This window comes from Heterodontus francisci, chromosome 5, assembly GCF_036365525.1.
Source record: "Heterodontus francisci isolate sHetFra1 chromosome 5, sHetFra1.hap1, whole genome shotgun sequence".
NCBI classification, from domain to species: Eukaryota; Metazoa; Chordata; class Chondrichthyes; order Heterodontiformes; family Heterodontidae; genus Heterodontus; species Heterodontus francisci.
Window position 1 is genome coordinate 198,792,864 of NC_090375.1, and position 19,312 is coordinate 198,812,175.

The 19,312-nt window shown below is 43.3% G+C and overlaps 1 protein-coding gene across 8 annotated transcripts in view; it reads right to left on the reverse strand.

The window, feature by feature from the left end:
* The window catches only part of bbs9 (Bardet-Biedl syndrome 9), a 689,521-nt gene that overhangs the window by 624,382 nt on the left and 45,827 nt on the right, over positions 1-19,312 (reverse strand). For all 8 annotated transcript variants that reach the window (XR_010975118.1, XM_068032600.1, XM_068032602.1 and 5 more), the window contains one exon: positions 933-1,107. Coding sequence is in view for 7 of the 8 variants with exons in the window: in XM_068032600.1 (XP_067888701.1) it covers positions 933-1,107 (175 nt within the window). In the remaining variant the exon portion in view is untranslated. The remainder of the gene's footprint in view (positions 1-932; positions 1,108-19,312) is intronic.

A 19,312-nucleotide genomic window follows, 5' to 3' on the forward strand; every position in this document is an offset into this window, starting at 1 on the left:
ACAGGGTCACCACAGATTGCCTTGTTAACAGAAGTCCAGTCAAATGTGCTCCGAAGAAGTGAGCAAAGAGGACATTGGCTTTGAGAAGGATGCTGGGGATCCAACCCATTGTACCTGGGAGGAGTTTGGGATTTTTAACTTCAAGTATACCTTTTCGATGAGAACTCTGCGTTAGCATATAAATGTGGTGTGGGGTTTTCGAGTATTTTCATAAGGGAAATGTTAATGGGAAATACCTTTCTCTGTTACTTAGTGTATTAGCTACTGACTAAATACTGTTTAGTTAATGTTTATCATTAGTCATTGTTGTAAAAGTCTTGAAACGTGGAATCTTTGCAACTCTTTTAACCGGTCACTGGGCCATTTATATCTCTTGTTTCAAAGTTAGTGGTCTCTATGGAGGTCATGACACAATATAAATGCAAGTTATTCTTTTAATGATGTGTTCTACTTTCTTTAAAGTTGACTACATTTTCTTTAACATGGAGTGTTGACCCTTAGAAACAATATGGCTGAAGTGTCAGAAAATTCACAAATCTTTTTATTGTCATCACATTATAAGTGACCAGGAGAAGGAAATATGCCCATAATGGCAGGATTATTGGAGTGCTCGGGCAGTATATGCATAAAGAATTATTCATAAAATAATCAAATATTCATGTAGTAATTTATGTATGCTGTCAAAGAAAATCAAACCAATTCACTTTCAATAACATAAGCTTCTTAAGTATTTTAGCAGCTACAACAGTCCAAACCACAAGAGCTACAATCACTGGGAAAGTTGGTTTCTTCATTGTTATTTCCTGAATATAATGCATCTATTAATTATTAAGTATGCATTAAAGTACAAAGAGGATCCACTTCGAATTAATTGATCTTTTTTCTCTTCAATGGATTATATACACCAAAGACAAGAAATATATTGGACTTACTTATAGTTTTCAACTTGCCGACTTGAGGACACAGTAATGAAAGAGTCTGTCCTTGAGCTATATTTCAGCGGGCCTGGCAAAAGACAACCAGGCAAGAAACGCCCAAAAGCAAAGCTTTCTTGCTCAAAGAATGTCAGCATCCCATCCATAGACTGAATGCAAATTAAGTCTCGACCTAATATTAAAAGAAAATATATTTAACCCATAACACAATAGCCAGAGTTTTAGATTATTACTATCACATTGAATCGGCCTTCAGAACTTCTTCCTCTCTCCCTCCCTCAGAACAAAGGGTTAGAAGATGTTTGCAGACAGCATAATGTAAATCATAACAGGCAGTGTCAGAATGTAAAGGCCTACAGAGAATTGAGGATAAGGAGTGAGAGAGGCGCAGAGAGACAAAGAGAAAAAGAGACAGAGTGAAAGACAGATATGGAAAAATGTGAAAAAACTGGAGATAGAACTGGTTTTAAAAATAATTAGGGTTCATCACTGAAGTATAGGAATTGGAAATGGAAAAACAGATTTTCCCATTGTATAAATTAGAAGCTTGGGGAGCCCAGCCATAACTCAACAAAACAGCTAAACAGATGATTGATCGCATTCCCTCTGTGGTCTAACTCCACCTTCATCTTTGTTACCCTTTAATCAACATCTCTCCACATCTACTGTGCTCAGTACAAGTTTAAAAACATTTTTACGACATAAACCACAGACTAATATAAAAGATAAACAAATGTCTGGTGGTGAGGTTAATGCATTCAATTTGGAACACTGGTCATAACTCTCCAACATTATGAGCAAGGACTCGACAATTGCAGTCACTCACCCACTCTTCTGCTCTTCAATAGGAAACTAGCCTATGCACCATCATGAAAAGATAGGTTTCACAGCACAATGTATTAACTCACCTCCAGTAGTGTTACCCAAATCCCACTGTGAACAAGAGAAAGGTGGCAAAAGCAGCAATGCTTTAAATGGAGACACAGCAAGACAGCAGAACCAGGAAGCCATTGGGAGGGGAGAGGGACCAGAAAATACTGGAAAAAGTCACTAGGGTTATGTGGGATGGTAATTCTAGGCATGAAGGACATTGATCTGATAAAATTTCCTTAGGAACATAGGAGCAGGAGTAGGCCATTCAGCCTGTCAAGCCAGCTTCGCCATTCAATTAGATCATGGCTGATTATCTACCTCAACGCCACTTTCCTGTGCTATCCCCATATCCCTTGATGTCATTAGTATCCAGAAATCTATTGATTTCTGTCTTAAACATGCTCAATGATTGAGCTTCCACAGCCCTCTGGGTTGGAGAATTCCAAAGATTCACCACCCTCTGAGTAAAGAAATTCCTCCCCATCTCAGTTTTAACTGGCCTCCCCCTTATTCTGAGACTGTGCCCCCTGGTTCTAGACTCACCAGCCAGGGGAAACATCCTATCTATAAGCCACTCTGAAACTTACAAAATTCTTACAGGGCATGACAATGAGATCACCTCTCATTCTACTAAACTCTAGAGAACACAGGCCCAGTTTCCTCAATCTCTCCTCATAAGACAATCCCACCATTCCAGGGATTAGTCTGGTGAACCTCTGTTGCACTCCCTCTATGGCAAGTATATCCTTCCTTCGATAAGGAGAACAAAACTGTACACAATACTCTGGGTATGGTTTCACCAAGGCTCTATACAATTTTAGCAAGACTTCTTCACTCCTGTACTCACAACCTCTTCCGCTGAAGGCCAACATACCATTTGCTTTCTTAATTGTTTGCTGCACCTGCATGCTAGCTTTTAGTAACTCATGAACAAGGACACCCTTTGGATATCAACACTTCTCAACCTCTCACCATTTAAGAAATACTCTGCCTTTCTGTTTTTCTACCAAAGTGGATAACTTCACACTTATTCACATTATATTCCATCTGCCATGTTCCTGCCCATTCACTTAGCCTGTTCAAGTCCCCTTGAAGCCTCCTTTCATCCTCCTTACAACTTAAATTCCCACCTAGTTTTGTGTCATCTGCAAATTTGGAAATATTACATTTGGTCCCCACATCCAAATCATAGATTGTGAACAGCTGTGTCCCCAGCACTGGTCCATGCAGTGTCCCACTAGTAACAGTATGTCTGTTAATCAATTCTCAATCCATACCAATATTTTACCCCAAATCCCATGTGCTCTAATTTTGCTGACGAACCTCCTGTGTGACACCTTATCAAAAGCCTTCGGAAAAATCCAAATACTACATCTACTGGTTCTCCTTTATCTTTGCTACAAATATCATCAAAAAACTCCAACAGGTTTGTCAAACATAATTTCCCTTTTATAAATCCATGTTGACAAAAGGCTCGTCGCCTTAACCATCAGCCACGACTAGAGAGAAATGTTTCTGGAAGCCCAAGTTTAGCTTTCCAATTTCAGTGCTCACAATTGCAACCTTTCCAAGTCTTCAGTGAAATAGTCATTTGGTAGTACAGAACTTGAGTATTGCTGAAAACAGACAGTTTGTCGAAGTTTTTCGTCTTGTGCATGGAAATAATAATAAACCTTTCGACTGATCTCATCTTAGCAGTGTAATATATTACAAAGGACCATTTCCTAGTTTTCCTGATCTGCAAAAATGCTCAAAGTAGCTGTACGGTAAAAATAAAATGACAGAACAATCAGCTTTCACTGAAGATTGCCGAAAACAGAGATATTTTGTCGAAGCTTTTCGACTTGCACTCAGCAACGAATTTATACTATATGAGAAGAGAGTGCTGATTGGTTGGCAAGTGAACTCTGATTGGTAGAGGCATTGCCATGGAGAATGCACCAGTTTATGGTCACTGACAATTAACTGCCAAGCTTTGATTGAAATTTAAACCGGGCAGCTTGACTCTTGATTGGTCATGGCATTGCCCTGAGGAATGAACCAGCGAATGGCTGTCACTTATTTTGTTTAGCTGAAACAGGTGCAATGTGTGTATATGTTCTTTCTGTCTGCAAAGAACAGGGCCCTGTGTATTAATATATGTAACTTCCAGTATGCACAAATGGACCAGACTGCGAGCCTGACTGACAATCCTAAATTGGTTGTCAGTGTAATTCTCAGCACACTGAGGATTATTTAGCAAATGTTGTCCAATCATGGAGTCACATCTAATGTTGTCACTGTATTTTGAGTTTTGCAAGCACGGGCTGGTTGGGTACGGTCTGTACTTTGCCCGTTGCGAACATCTTTGTTGGGTTCCATGGGAAATGTGTCATTATTCTGCCATAAGCACTACCATGGAATCTCCCTGCTCAGCATAGTGGGGAAAGTCTTCACTCGAGTCGCTTTAAACAGGCTCCAGAAGCTGGCTGAGCATGTCTACCCTGAGGCACAGTGCGGCTTTCAAGCAGAGAGATCCACCATTGACATTCAGTTCTCCCTTCGCCAGTTACAGGAGAAATGTCGTGAACAACAGATGCCCCTCTACGTTGCTTTCATTAAACTCACCAAAGCCTTTGACCTCGTCAGCAGACGTGGTCTCTTCAGACTAATAGAAAAGATCGGATGTCCACCAAAGCTACTAAGTATCATCACCTCATTCCATGACAACATGAAAGGCACAACTCAGCATAGCGGTGCCTCATCAGACCCCTTTCCTATCCCGAGTGGCGTGAAACAGGGCTGTGTTCTCGCACCTACACTGTTTGGGATCTTCTTCTCCCTGCTGCTCTCACATGCGTTCAAGTCTTAAGAAGGAATTTTCCTCCACACAAGATCAGGTGGCAGGTTGTTCAACCTTGCCCATCTAAGAGCGAAGACAAAAGTACAGAAAGTCCTCATCAGGGAACTCCTCTTTGCTGACGATGCTGCATTAACATCCCACATGGAACAGTGTCTGCATAGACTCATCGACAGGATTGTGGCTGCCTGCAAAAAATTTGGCCTAACCACAGCCTCAAGAAAACGAACATCACGGGACTGGATGTCAGAAATGCTCCATCCATCAATATTGGTGACCACGCTCTGGAAGTGGTTCAGGAGTTCACCTACCTAGGCGCAACTAAAACCAGTAACCTGCCTCTCGATGCAGAAATTAACAAGCGCATGGGAAAGGCTTCCACTGCTATGTCCAGACTGGCCAAGAGAGTGTGGGAAAATGGCGCACTGACACGGAACACAAAAGTCCGAGTGTATCAAGCCTGTGTCCTCAGTACCTTGCTCTATGGCAGCGGGGCCAGGACAACGTATGTCAGCCAAGAGTGACGTCTCAATTCATTCCATCTTCGCTGCCTCCGGAGAATCCTTGGCATCAGGTGGCAGGACCGTATCTCCAACGCAGAAGTCCTCGAGGAGGCCAACAACCCCAGCATATACACCCTAATGAGTCAGCGGCGCTTGCGATGGCTTGGCCATGTGAGCCGCATGGAAGATGGCAGGATCCCCAAGGACACATTGTACAGCGAGCTCGTCACTGGTATCAGACCCACTGGCCATCCATGTCTCCGCTTTAAAGACGTCTGCAAACGTGACATGAAGTCCTGTGACATTGACCACAAGTCGTGGGAGTCAGTTGCCAGTGATCGCCAGAGCTGGCCAGCAGCCATAAAGGCGGGGCTAAAGTGTGGCGAGTCGAACAGACTTAGCAGTTGGCAGGAAAAAAGACAGAAGCGCAAGGGGAGAGCCAACTGTGTAACAGCCCCGACAACCAATTTTATCTGCAGCACCTGTGGAAGAGTCTGTCACTCTAGAATTGGCCTTTATAGCCACTCCAGGCTGCTTCACAAACCATTGACCACCTCCAGGCGCTTACCCATTGTCTCTCGAGACAAGGAGACCAAAGAAGAACTCTCTTGGGACTCGTACTTTGTCTTTTAGTACAACTATTGAGCACTCCATTTGCATTCTGTTCCATGACATCTTTGTCATTTAATCTTACCCCACCGCACCCCCACCACCACCACCACCACTAGCCACCATCCCCGCCCCCCCCCCGCCATCCCATCACAGACCTTTCCTTTTGTTACTCCTCCTCCCTCCTCCCTTTCACTTGCTCAAAGACTGTTATATTTCTAACTTTTGCCAGTTCTGATAAAAGGTCACAGTCCTGAAACGTTAACTCTGTTTCTCGCTACACAGATGCTGCCAGACCTGCTGTGTATTTCTGACACTTTCTGTTCTCATAAGCAGAGGGCTCCTTGCAGTTTCTGGATTTTTTAGCAGTAACAACCTTAGTTTTGAACATTTCCATCAAAACAAAGATCATGACTTTTTAGCAACTGATTGACCTAACTGGTCAATGTTGTCCTTATCCTGCAATGTCATAACCTTTAATAAAGCTGAATGTTGTGCCACCAGCAACTTGATGTGTTAGTACTCTTTCAGAATCTGTGCACCCCAGTTCTTGAAGGCATCCAGACATTCTGAAGCTAATAAGCTTGCTATCATTATTATTAAATTTACTTTTACTCCAATTCCTTTGTTTCCTTAAAAATCAGCAATTATTATTTCACCATTGTAGTGCTGAATTTTTTGGAATAATTTTCTACATTACAACAGTGACTACACTTCAAAAGTTTTTCCATTGTCTGCAAAGCACTTTGGGACTTCTTGAGGTCGTGAAAGGAGCTATATAAATGCAAGTCTGTCTATTCTTTCCACGTCTGTGTCTATGTATGTGCGTGTCTGTGTCTTGCTCCTTATCTATCTCTCCATCGGCACCCTGCCTTGGTTTGGGATATGCCCACTCTAGAGGTTTGATGGTGAACTGTCCCTCTCAAGGAAGCTGTTGCTCACAGTAATTACTTTTATTACTGTGTGACGTTACTTTGCTATCTTCACATTTCAGAACTTGTAGCAGTTCAGCAATTTCAAGGATTTGTGAAAATATAACATCTGCTCATCTCATTAGGCTAACTAAGAGAAAGCATCTGGCCAGATGCTTGAAAAGACTACAGCTTGTCAAGCGTACATTTCCGCGTGGAATAGATATGACATTGTGTATATTATAATCAAAATGCAGGAAATATCACATTAACTTGCATTTTCACATTATGAACATCATACTGCATGATTTAAATAATTGTAGCAGGTGCATATTTGGTTTATAAATTAGCTTTACATTTCCACCCCCAATTCACATTTTTTTAAAAAAAAGATTTCACTCCACTTGCATCACACTATCTGTTATTGTAGGGTCTGGATTAAAACAGTTCATAAACCAGTTGCAATAAAACTGTATCGACAATGTGTCACGTGGGTTAACTTCACTTTAATGGTGCAAAATGTAGCAATAACGGGTCACAACTCAAATGCTGTAGTTATGACTACAATTTTTTTTTAACGTAGTTGTGCATTTAAAAATCTTTTCCTTACCTATTGTGTAGATAATGTGGAGTATCTTATTCCCTTCAGAAGTTCTAGTCAATAACCTCTCTTTGAAGGCTTCAGGTCAACTTTGATTTTACCAGTCTATGCCAATAAGTATTCCTCTAAAACGGTAACTGGAACTTTGAGTTTAATAACTTTGAAATTTAAAAAATAGGCGACAACAAAGCATGTTTGTAACTGAATTGAATGGCTTGATTCCTTCCTCAAACAAACTGGTCAGTGACCAAACCAGCTAAATGTCACTAATAAAATCAGAAAGTACTGGAAATACTCAGCAGGTCTGACAGCATCTGTGGAAAGAGAAGCAGAGTTAATGTTTCAGGTCTGCGACCTTACATTTCTAAACTTTGCCAGTTCTGATGAAATAGGTTTTATGCAAGTGAAGCAGGAATGGGGGGGTGAGGGGGCAAGAGAACAGAAGGGAAGGTATGTGATAGGACAGAGGGCAGGAGAGATAAACTGACAAGGAGGTAATGGGGCCAAGGCAAAGGGAGTGTGCTAACCTTGTGTTGAAAGACAAAGCATTAGTGCAGAGAAAGTGCTGGTGATAGAATAATGAACAGCTCCGTCCAAAAGCACAAACATGAAAAACCAAGTTTAAGGCAGGCACATGGTAAAAAACGATAAAACAAAACAAAATAATAAAAAACGGCCAGTCATGCTGTGAAATTATTGAACTCAATGTTCAGTCCAGAAGGCTATAGAGTGCCTAATCGGAAACTGAGGTGCTGTTCCTCAAGCTTGTGTTGATGTTAACTGGAACACTGCAGTAGGCCAAGGTCAGAAATGTGGGCATGGGAGCAAGGTGGTGAATTGAAATGGCCAGCAACCAGAAAATCGGGGTTATGCTTGCGGGCTGAGTGGAGGTGTTCCGTAAAGTGGTCACCCAATCTGCGTTTGGTTTCCCCAACGTAGAGGCGACTGCATTGTAAGCAGTGAATGAAGTATACTAACTTGAAAGAAGTACAAGTAAATCACTGCTTCACCTGAAAGGAGTGTCTGGGGCCTTGAATGGGGAGGAGAGAGAGAAAGTAAAAGGGCAGGTATTACACCTCCTGCGATTGCATGGGAAGGTGCTGAGGGAAGGGGACATGGTGTCGGGGGTAATGGAGGAGTGGACCAGGATATCGCAGGGGGAATGATCCCTTAGGAATGCTGACAGGGGAAGGGAGGGTGGTGGTGGCATCAGGCTGGAGCTGGCGGAAATGCCATAGGATGATCCTATAGATGTGGAGGCTGGTGGGGTGGAAAGTGAGGACAAGGGGAACCCTGCCGCGGTTCTGGGAGGGAGGGAAAGGGGTGAGGGCAGAAGTGTAGGAAATGGGTCAGACGCGGTTGAGGGCCCTGTCAACCACAGTGGGGGGAAATCCTCGGCTGAGGAAAAAGGACGACATATCACAGATGCACTGGAGATGGAGAAACTGGGACAATGGAATGGAACCCTTACAGGAGACAGGGTGTCAGGAAGTGTAGTCGAGGTAGCTGTGGGAGTCAGTGGGATTATAATAAATACTAGTGGACGGCCTATCCCCAGAGATGGAGAGAGAAGTTGAGGAGGGAAGAGAAGCGTTGGAGATGGACCATGTAAAGGTAAGAGAAGAGTGGAAATTGGAAGCAAAGTTGATAAAGTTTTCCAGTCTGCGGCGAATGCAGGAAATGGCACCGATATAGTCATCAATGTACCGGAGAAAAGAGTTGGGAAAGGGGGCCTGAGTAGGACTGGAAAAAAGAATGCTCGACATACCCCACAAAAATAAAAGCATACCTAGGACTCATGCGGGTACCCATAGCAACACCTTTTATTTGAAGAATGTGAGTAGAGTTGAAGGAAAAGTTATTCAATGTGAGAACAATTTCAGCCAGGTGAAGGAGGGTGGTCTTGGATGGGGACTGGCTGGGCCTCTGTTCAAGGAAGAAGCGGACAGCCCTCAGACCATCCTGGTGGGGGATGGAGGTGTAGAGAGATTGGACGTCCATAGTGAAGAGGAGGCAGTTCTGGCGAGGAAACTGGAAGCTGTTGTAATGACATAGGGCGTCAGAAGAGTCACGGATGCAGGTGGGAAAAGACTGGACAAGGGGAGAAAAAAATAGAATCAAGATAGGAGGAAATAACTTCAGCGGGGCAGGGACAGGCTGATATGATAGGTCTACCAGGACAATCCTGTTGGTGGATTTTGGGAAGGAGATCGAAGCGGGCTGTTGAGAGGTACAAGACTATGAGGTGTAGAGGGAAGATCTTTGGAAGAGATGAAGTCAGTTAAGTCCTGGAGAATGGCTTGAAGTTCGGTGGTCCAGGGGAGGTAGAAATAAGTGTCTGAGAGTTGGTGTTCAGCCTCTGTAAGGTAGAGGTTGGTATGCCAGACAACAACAGCACCACCCTTGTCAGCGGGTTTGATCACAATGTCATGGTTAGATCTGAGAACGGAGTGCTGCAAGTTCAGAGGGAGACAGGTTAGAATGAGTAAGGTGAGTGGAGAAATTAAGACAGCAGATGTCACAATGCCAGTTCTCAATGAAAAGATCAAGTGCGGGTAACAAGCCAGAGGGAGGGGTCCAGGTGGAGGGAGAATACTAGAGGTGGGTGAATGGGTCCGCTGGTCGAGGGGAGGACTCCTGGCCAAAGAAGTGAAACTTGAGGCGAAGGCAACAGAAATAAAACTCAACATCATGCCGAGCATGAAATTCATTGAGGTGGGGGCACATGGGGATAAAACTTAGTTCTTTGCTAAGTACAGATTATTCAGCGTCAGAGAGGGGAAGGTCAGAGGGTATTGGGAATACACAGCAAGGGGTGAGACTAGAAGGGGTGGGGTCAAAGAAAAGGGAAGGGGAAGAAAGATCTGGAGGAGCATTGATACCATGGGTTACTGGAGCTTGTGTTCCTTAACACCTGTACGGAAGGGAAAAAGTTTTTTGTTAATGTGTCGGATAAGGTGAAGGATGAAACAAAACTGCGGAGCAGAGCTTTGCGATAAGGTGAGTCAGTGCTACTAGAGAGAGAGGTCGAGTGTATACATGTGGCGGTGCAAGGCACTGAGTATGGATCTCAGGATGCAACGAAAACAGAAGTCTGAGGAATGTTGTATGTTTTAGAGATACCTGTAATCCTGGGTGGATTTGAAACATGAAGGATAAAAACTTCAGTTGGAATCTATGTGGAATAAGTGTTATGACTGAGGTGGGAGGAGTGCACTGTATTTTCTAGTTCCATTTCTCCACAGGTCACAACATATATTTAAATGTTTACCCAGTTACCGATATGATCATAGCCTCTACTCTTTATGCCAGAATAAAATACACCAACCAGGTTTCTATAATAAGCAACAAAATTATCAGTTTACTATAAAACAAGACTTAATCAGTAATGAAGCAAAGCATTAATACACAGTTTGAGATATGAACGTTCCCTTTTTACCTTAGCCCCTCACACACACATGAACGCACACCAGCTAACCGAGAAATAGAACTTTTTCCGTTAGAGCTCTGTTACAAAACAAAAAGACAAAAAAGAATACTTTGGCCAAATATTTGCTAATTCTTGAAGAAATAAAAAGGGAAGAAAGATATCTGTTGGCCCTTTTTGGTTTGGTATCCCAAATACGTGTGGACGGCTATCTCTGGAATCTTCCGAGAACAGTTCTTTTCTGGCGACATTGAGCATCTGCTCGGCAGGCTTTCCACAAGAAACACGGCAACAGGGGTTACTGACAGGCTTTTCAGGAGGAATGCACCATCAATTTCTCTATTTCTTACACTCATTTCTAAGAGCTTCTCAAAGAGATGGAAAAGCTGGCAGGCTTTTCAAAGAGATGGAAAATGGCTGAGCTGGGGTTTTGTCCTTTGTGGGTTGATTCTTAAACTCCTTTCAGAATACTGACCAAACCCCAACTGACTGTCCAAAGCAAAACCAAAAACAATATCTCAAGGGTCAAGTCTCCTGACCCCTATAAATCTTGTCACTTCTCTGTAAACATCTTCACCAAGCCAAAGAGCCTCTGCTGGGTATTTATCTGAATACAAATGAGTTCCAGGTAAGTGTTGTTTACAAACCAAGTCCTCTCAGTGTCCTTTCAATGACCCCAGTGAAAAAACATCCATGGAATACTTTCCAGTTTTCCCAAATAAAACAACGTCCATAATTCTAAAATACATGAGTACTCAAATTAAAATACTTAACAAAAAATATAGAAGCACTGTCATAACACCTCCATCCTTAGAGGAATTAAACGCCATTTTCAAATGTGTTTCATTACAAAGGGTGGGAGGGAAAAAAATGAAAAATATTTTTAAACATATTTTCACACTCATACTTATTCACTCTTTACCTGTAGCTAATGCAATTCGACTTTGTACCATATTTGCACTCATGGCAAAACAAGGTTAAGTCCTAAACAAAGCATCCGCAATTTTCCGCAATGTGGATAATCTTTAAGTGATAAGGCTGCAATAGTAAACTCTATCGGAATAGCCTGGCAACCTGGTTTTGGAATTTTTCCAAAAAGGCTAGGGGATTATGATCAGTATGTACCAGTGTTTTTCTGCAGTTGTAGCGGACATAGACCTCAAAATGCTTAAGAGCTAGTAATAAGCCTAGGGTTTCTTTTTCCACTGTTGAATATCTTTTTGGTGTCAATTTAGCTCTTTGGAAAAGTATCCCACTGGCCTTTCTAAACCTGATTCATCGTCTTGTAACAGGACTGCACCGACCCACAGGTCACTAGCATCAATTGCTACCTTGAAGGGCTTAGTGAAATTTGGGGCAGCCAATGCTGGTTCATTAATCAAAATGGCTTTCAGCCTCTCAAAAGATGCTTGGCACTGCCCTGACCACAGTACCTTAGTTTACTTTTTTTGTGGCAAGTCAGTCGGTAGAGCAGCTATAGCATTGAAATTTGGTACAAACTTGCAGTAGAAGCCACACATCCCCGAAAACCTCATGATTTCTCGCTTAGTCTTAGGGGTGGGGAACTCCACCAATGCTTGTACTTTCTCTGTTCTTGCCAACACTTGTCGTTGCCCTACTATATGCCAGAGGTAGGTTACTCTCGCTTTTCCAAATTCACTTTCAGCAAGGTTCATCACAAAATCAGCCGATTGTAATTTTCTAAACAGAGCTTCTAGTTGTTCCAAGAGGTCCTTCCAAGTGTTACTGTATACTAGCACATCATCAAGGTAAACCACAGAGTTAGGAACACTGGCTACCACTTGGTTCATTAGTCACTGAAAGTGGCTGGGGCATTTTTTAACCCAAATGGCATCACTCGGCATTGGAAAAGACAGTCTGGTGTGACAAAACCCAATATTTCTTTAGCCTGGGGTGTTAAAGGAACCTGCCAGCATCCCTTTAACAAATCAATTTTTGTAAGAAACATGGCACTGCCCACTCTGTCAATACAGTTTTCCAAGTGAGGAATTGGATAGGAGTCCGCCTTTGTTACTGCATTAACCTTTCTGTAGTCTATGCAGAATCTAGTCGAACCATCAGGTAGAGGCATGACAACACTGGGGAACTCCAGTTGCTTTGACTGGGTTCAATTAGGTGGTTTTCCAGCATGTATGGGAATTAGAGGTGCTGGTTTTATGGTAGGTTGCTGTTTTCCCACAATCTGGCACGTATGGCATGATTTACAAAGCTGCACCACGTTCTTGGAAAGACTTGGTCAATAAAAATGTTGAGATTTGGTCTTCTGAATCCCCACATGTCCTGTTATATGAATTTCATGGTCTATCCTTAATATTTCCCGATGGTACAACTATCTGGTGAACCTCTGTCCATTCTTCGTCCGCTGGTCTGTGAGGAGGTCTCCACTTCCTTATCAGAATCCCATTTTTAACATAGCAACCTTCTGGAATTCCCTTTGCCTCAGCTTCAGTTAGAGCTGAATGTGCCACTTTATTTAACTCTGGATCGGCTTGCTGAACCTTGATCAGAGAAGATTTATTGAACATTTCCTTCGGATTATCCAAATCCCCAAAGAAAGTTTCAGATATTCTATTATCTGACTGGCACCAATCTGACCTCCGACAATGGAACTTGTTTAGCCATTGCTCGGGTCACTACACATGAAGGAAAAATTCCTAGAACCTTTTCCTGCAACCGTTCTGTCTCTTTAACTTCACTTGGTCTTTCTGTAACTACTGGAGATGCTTCTACCTTCGCTCCAGCCAAATCATTCCCCAGGAGTAGGTCAACTCCGTCTGCAGGCAAACTATGGACAACTCCTACAGTTACCATTCCAGAAATTAGGTCACGCTCGAGGTACACCCGATACAAAGATACCGGTATATACACCCTGCCAATATCATTCACTAAAACCTTGGCATTCAGTGCGCTCTCTGGTGGAAAAGTTGTACCTTTGCCCAGCAAAAGAGTTTGGGTTGCTCCTGTATCCCTAAATAGAACTATAGGTTTACCTGCCTCACTTGAGTGGTAAGGAGTTACTTTTCTTTTCGACAAGAATTCCCTATAACTCTCAGGTATCTTGTTCACGTCCCCCGCACTCAGAGGTTTTTGTACTTGGCCTTATAGCTGCAGTCAGAGCTACAGCCTGATCTGTCATACTCTTGGTCAGGGCCCCTTTCTCTGCATTGGCTTTGTCTACCCCAATAAGTCCCATGGGTTTACCCCACAACTTCCAGCATTCTGCACAAAGATGTCCCACCTTGTGACAATGATAACACTTAAGCTTGCGGACCTCCCTTCCACCCTCAGCATCTTCCTTTCTGGCCTGAGGAGATCCCGAGGCATTCCCAGCTGTCCCTTCTTGTCCCTGGTGACTTGCCTTCCTTTCACCCTCCCACTTTCTCGCGTTTGTGGGGGTGACAGACAAAGGATTTGGACTTTTAAACAAGCTTGTAAACATCAGCGATTTCCAATGGCTGTTGAAACCTTCTGGTTCTCTACAAGGGTTCTTACTAATGGAGGGAGTGAATTTTTGAATTCTTCCAGGCGAATTATTTCCCTAAGTTTCTCATACATGACCTCTACCTTTAGTGCCCACATCCAACCATCAAAATTAATTTGCTTTACCCTCTCAAATTCTATATGTCTGCCCAGGCTGACTCTGGATGTTCTGAAATTTCTGCCTGTAAGCTTCAGGGACCAACTCATAAGCAGCGAGAATAGCCTTTTTTGCCATCTCATAACATGCAGAAGCCTCCTCAGAAAGCATAGCATAACCTTCATGATCTCTGCCCATCAACCAACTATGCATAAGCAGTATCCAGCTTTCCTTCGGTCACTTCAACTGTCTGGCTATCTTTCCAAAAGAAATGAGAAATTCCTCTACATCCCTTTCCTCAAATTTTGGGAAGGCTTGCATGAATTTAAACAGCTCTCCACTGGGTCGTGGGCTGGAGACAGGTCTTTCTCCGCACGAATTTTCATCGGGGTCAAGGGCATTCTTTTTTTTCTCTGGCTCCAGCCTTCTAATCTGATATTCCCTTTCTCTCTCCTTTTTCTCTCTTTCTCTTGCCATTTGTCTTTCCTGCCACTCTGCTTGCTTACTTTGAAATGCTCTCTTTTACCCTTATCTCAAGTTCAAGCTGCTTCATCTGCAATTGAATTTTAGCTAATTCAACCACACTACCATCTAGTTTGCCTTCTTTTTCTTCCAATTGCGAATGCTGTGCTATTATTTCAATTATGTCTGCTTTCTTAGATCCTGGTTTTAACTCTAATGCCAATAGGTCTGCCAAATCCTTCAGTCCAACCTTGGTTAAGCTTCTCAAATCACTCAGGGATAGATTCTCCTTCCCCAAAAAGGCTGTAGCAACTGACACAGACATTCCAGTGGTGTATCCTTTACTCTAATGCACAAGAAACCTGGTTTTATAACTTTTCTTCTTTTCAATTTTTATTACCCCACTGACAATTGCACTTTGTTGGCATTGGGTCATCCCGCACAGAGCCCCCAATTATATGTTACGACTCAGGTGTGAGGAGTGCACTGTCTTTTCTAGTTCCACTTCTCCACAGGTGACAACATATATTTAAATGTTTATGGTCAATCATAAACTTTACTCTTTATCGCAGAGTAAAATACACCAACCAGGTTTCTGTACTAAAAGAACAAAAATTATCAGTTTATGTGACAGAAACTACACCTGCCAAAGGGAAACATATTAATTTCGTCATCATATGGAACACTACTTGAACTTTTTACTGGACGTTGAACATAATTTGTTTAAAAGGACCGCAGAGCTGAACAGTTAAAACATGGCTGCTCATTTGCATTCAGAGGAGACAGTTGCATTGAGAGACAATGGGAGTGCTCCCTGATTTAACTAGTGAGTTGGGTTTTTTTTTTAGAACATTACAGCGCAGTACAGGCCCTTCGGCCCTCGATGTTGCGCCGACCTGTGAAACCATCTGACCTACACTATTCCATTTTCATCCATATGTCTACCCAATGACCACTTAAATGCCCTTAAAGTTGGAGAGTCTACTACTGTTGCAGGCAGGGCGTTCCACGCCCCTACTACTCTCTGAGTAAAGAAACTACCTCTAACATCTGTCCTATATCTATCACCCCTCAACTTAAAGCTATGTCCCCTCGTGTTTGCCATCACCATCCGAGGAAAAAGACTCTCACTATCCACCCTATCTAACCCTCTGATTATCTTATATGTCTCTATTAAGTCACCTCTCCTCCTCCTTCTCTCCAACGAAAACAACCTCAAGTCCCTCAGCCTTTCCTCGTAAGACCTTCCCTCCATACCAGGCAACATCCTAGTAAATCTCCTCTGCACCCTTTCCAAAGCTTCCACATCCTTCCTATAATGCGGTGACCAGAACTGCATGCAATACTCCAGGTGCGGTCTCACCAGAGTTTTGTACAGCTGCAGCATGACCTCGTGGCTCCGAAACTCGATCCCCCTACTAATAAAAGCTAACACACCATATGCCTTCTTAACAGCCCTATTAACCTGGGTAGCAACTTTCAGGGATTTATGTACCTGGACACCAAGATCTCTCTGTTCATCTACACTACCAAGAATCTTCCCATTAGCCCAGTACTCTGCATTCCTGTTACTCCTTCCAAAGTGAATCACCTCACACTTTTCCACATTAAACTCCATTTGCCATCTCTCAGCCCAGCTCTGCAGCCTATCTATGTCCCTCTGTACCCTACAACATCCTTCGGCACTATCCAGAACTCCACCGACCTTCGTGTCATCCGCAAATTTACTAACCCACCCTTCTACACCCTCATCCAGGTCATTTATAAAAATGACAAACAGCAGTGGCCCCAAAACAGATCCTTGCGGTACACCACTAGTAACTAAACTCCAGGATGAACATTTGCCATCAACCACCACCCTCTGTCTTCTTTCAGCTAGCCAATTTCTGATCCAAAGCTCTAAATCACCTTCAACCCCATACTTCCGTATTTTCTGCAATAGCCTACCGTGGGGAACCTTATCAAACGCCTTACTGAAATCCATATATCTATGTCCCTCTGTACCCTACAACATCCTTCGGTACTATCCAGAACTCCACCGACCTTAGTGTCATCCGCAAATTTACTAACCCACCCTTCTACACCCTCATCCAGGTCATTTATAAAAATGACAAACAGCAGTGGCCCCAAAACAGATCCTTGCGGTACACCACTAGTAACTAAACTCCAGGATGAACATTTGCCATCAACCACCACCCTCTGTCTTCTTTCAGCTAGCCAATTTCTGATCCAAAGCTCTAAATCACCTTCAACCCCATACTTCCGTATTTTCTGCAATAGCCTACCATGGGGAACCTTATCAAACGCCTTACTGAAATCCATATACACCACATCCACTGCTTTACCCTCATCCACCTGTTTGGTCACCTTCTCGAAAAACTCAATAAGGTTTGTGAGGCACGACCTACCCGTCACAAAACCGTGCTGACTATCGCTAATGAACTTATTCTTTTCAAGATGATTATAAATCCTGTCTCTTATAACCTTTTCCAACATTTTACCCACAACCGAAGTAAGGCTCACAGGTCTATAATTACCAGGGCTGTCTCTACTCCCCTTCTTGAACAAGGGGACAACATTTGCTATCCTCCAGTCTTCCGGCACTATTCCTGTCGACAATGACGACATAAAGATCAAGGACAAAGGCTCTGCAATCTCCTCCCTGGCTTCCCAGAGAATCCTCGGATAAATCCCATCTGGCCCAGGGGACTTATCTATTTTCACACTTTCCAAAATTGCTAACACCTCCTCCTTGTGAACCTCAATCCCATCTAGCCTAGTAGTCTGAATCTCAGTATTCTCCTCGACAACATTTTCTTTCTCTACTGTAAATACTGACGAAAAATATTCATTTAACGCTTCCCCTATCTCCTCTGATTCCACACACAACTTCCCACTACTATCCTTGATCAGCCCTAATCTAACTCTAGTCATTCTTTTATTCCTGATATACCTATAGAAAGCCTTAGGGTTTTCCTTGATCCTATCTGCCAATGACTTCTCGTGTCCTCTCCTTGCTCTTCTTAGCTCTCCCTTTAGATCCTTCCTGGCTAGCTTGTAGCCCTCAAGCGCCCTAACTGAGCCTTCACGTCTCATCCTAACATAAGCCTTCTTCTTCCTTTTGACAAGTGCTTCAACTTCTTTAGTAAACCACGGCTCCCTCGCTCGACAACTTCCTCCCTGCCTGACAGGTACATACTTATCAAGGACACGCAGTAGCTGCTCCTTGAATAAGCTCCACATTTCGATTGTGCCCATCCGCTGCAGTTTCCTTCCCCATCCTACGCATCCTAAATCTTGCCTAATCGCATCATAATTTCCTTTCCCCCAGCTATAATTCTTGCCCTGCGGTATATACCTGTCCCTGCCCATCGCTAAGGTAAACCTAACCGAATTGTGATCACTATCACCAAAGTGCTCACCTACATCTAAATCTAACACCTGGCCGGGTTCATTACCCAGTACCAAATCCAATGTGGCATTGCCCCTGGTTGGCCTGTCTACATACTGTGTCAGAAAACCCTCCTGCACACACTGGACAAAAACTGACCCATCTAAAGTACTCGAACTATAGTACTTCCAGTCAATATTTGGAAAGTTAAAGTCCCCCATAACAACTACCCTGTTACTCTCGCCCCTGTCGAGAATCATCTTCGCTATCCTTTCCTCTACATCTCTGGAACTATTCGGAGGTCTATAGAAGACTCCCAACAGGGTGGCCTCCCCTCTCCTGTTTCTAACCTCGGCCCATACTACCTCAGTAGACGAGTCCTCAAACGTCCTTTCTGCCGCTGTAATACTCTCCTTGATTAACAATGCCACACCCCCTCCTCTTTTACCATCTTCTCTGTTCTTACTGAAACATCTAAATCCCGGAACCTGCAACATCCATTCCTGCCCCTACTCTACCCATGTCTCCGAAATGGCCACTACATCGAGATCCCAGGTACCAACCCATGCTGCAAGCTCACCCACCTTATTCCGGATGCTCCTGGCGTTGAAGTAGACACACTTTAAACCAAGTTCTTGCTTGCCAGTGCCCTCTTGCGTCCTTGTAACCTTATCCCTGACCACCACCCAAATATATAGTTTTCACTTACCCAGCAGTCCCCTGGTCCTCCGAAAACAAAAGGGAATTAACTTTTAACTTACACTGAAATTGACCTCCCAGCTGTAAGTTCGCTCCGTACCTCTGCTTCTGTCCAAGCTGCTGCAACCAAAACTAAAAGAAATTGATTTTAAACCGCCCAAATATATAGTTTTCACTTACCCAGCAGTCCCCTGGTCCTCTGAAAACAAAAGGGAATTAACTTTTAACTTACACTGAAATTGACCTCCCAGCTGTAAGTTCGCTCCGTACCTCTGCTTCTGTCCAAGCTGCTGCAACCAAAACTAAAAGAAATTGATTTTAAACCGCCCAAATATATAGTTTTCACTTACCCAGCAGTCCCCTGGTCCTCCGAAAAAAAAGGGAATTAACTTTTAACTTACACTGAAATTGACCTCCCAGCTGTAAGTTCGCTCCGTACCTCTGCTTCTGTCCAAGCTGCTGCA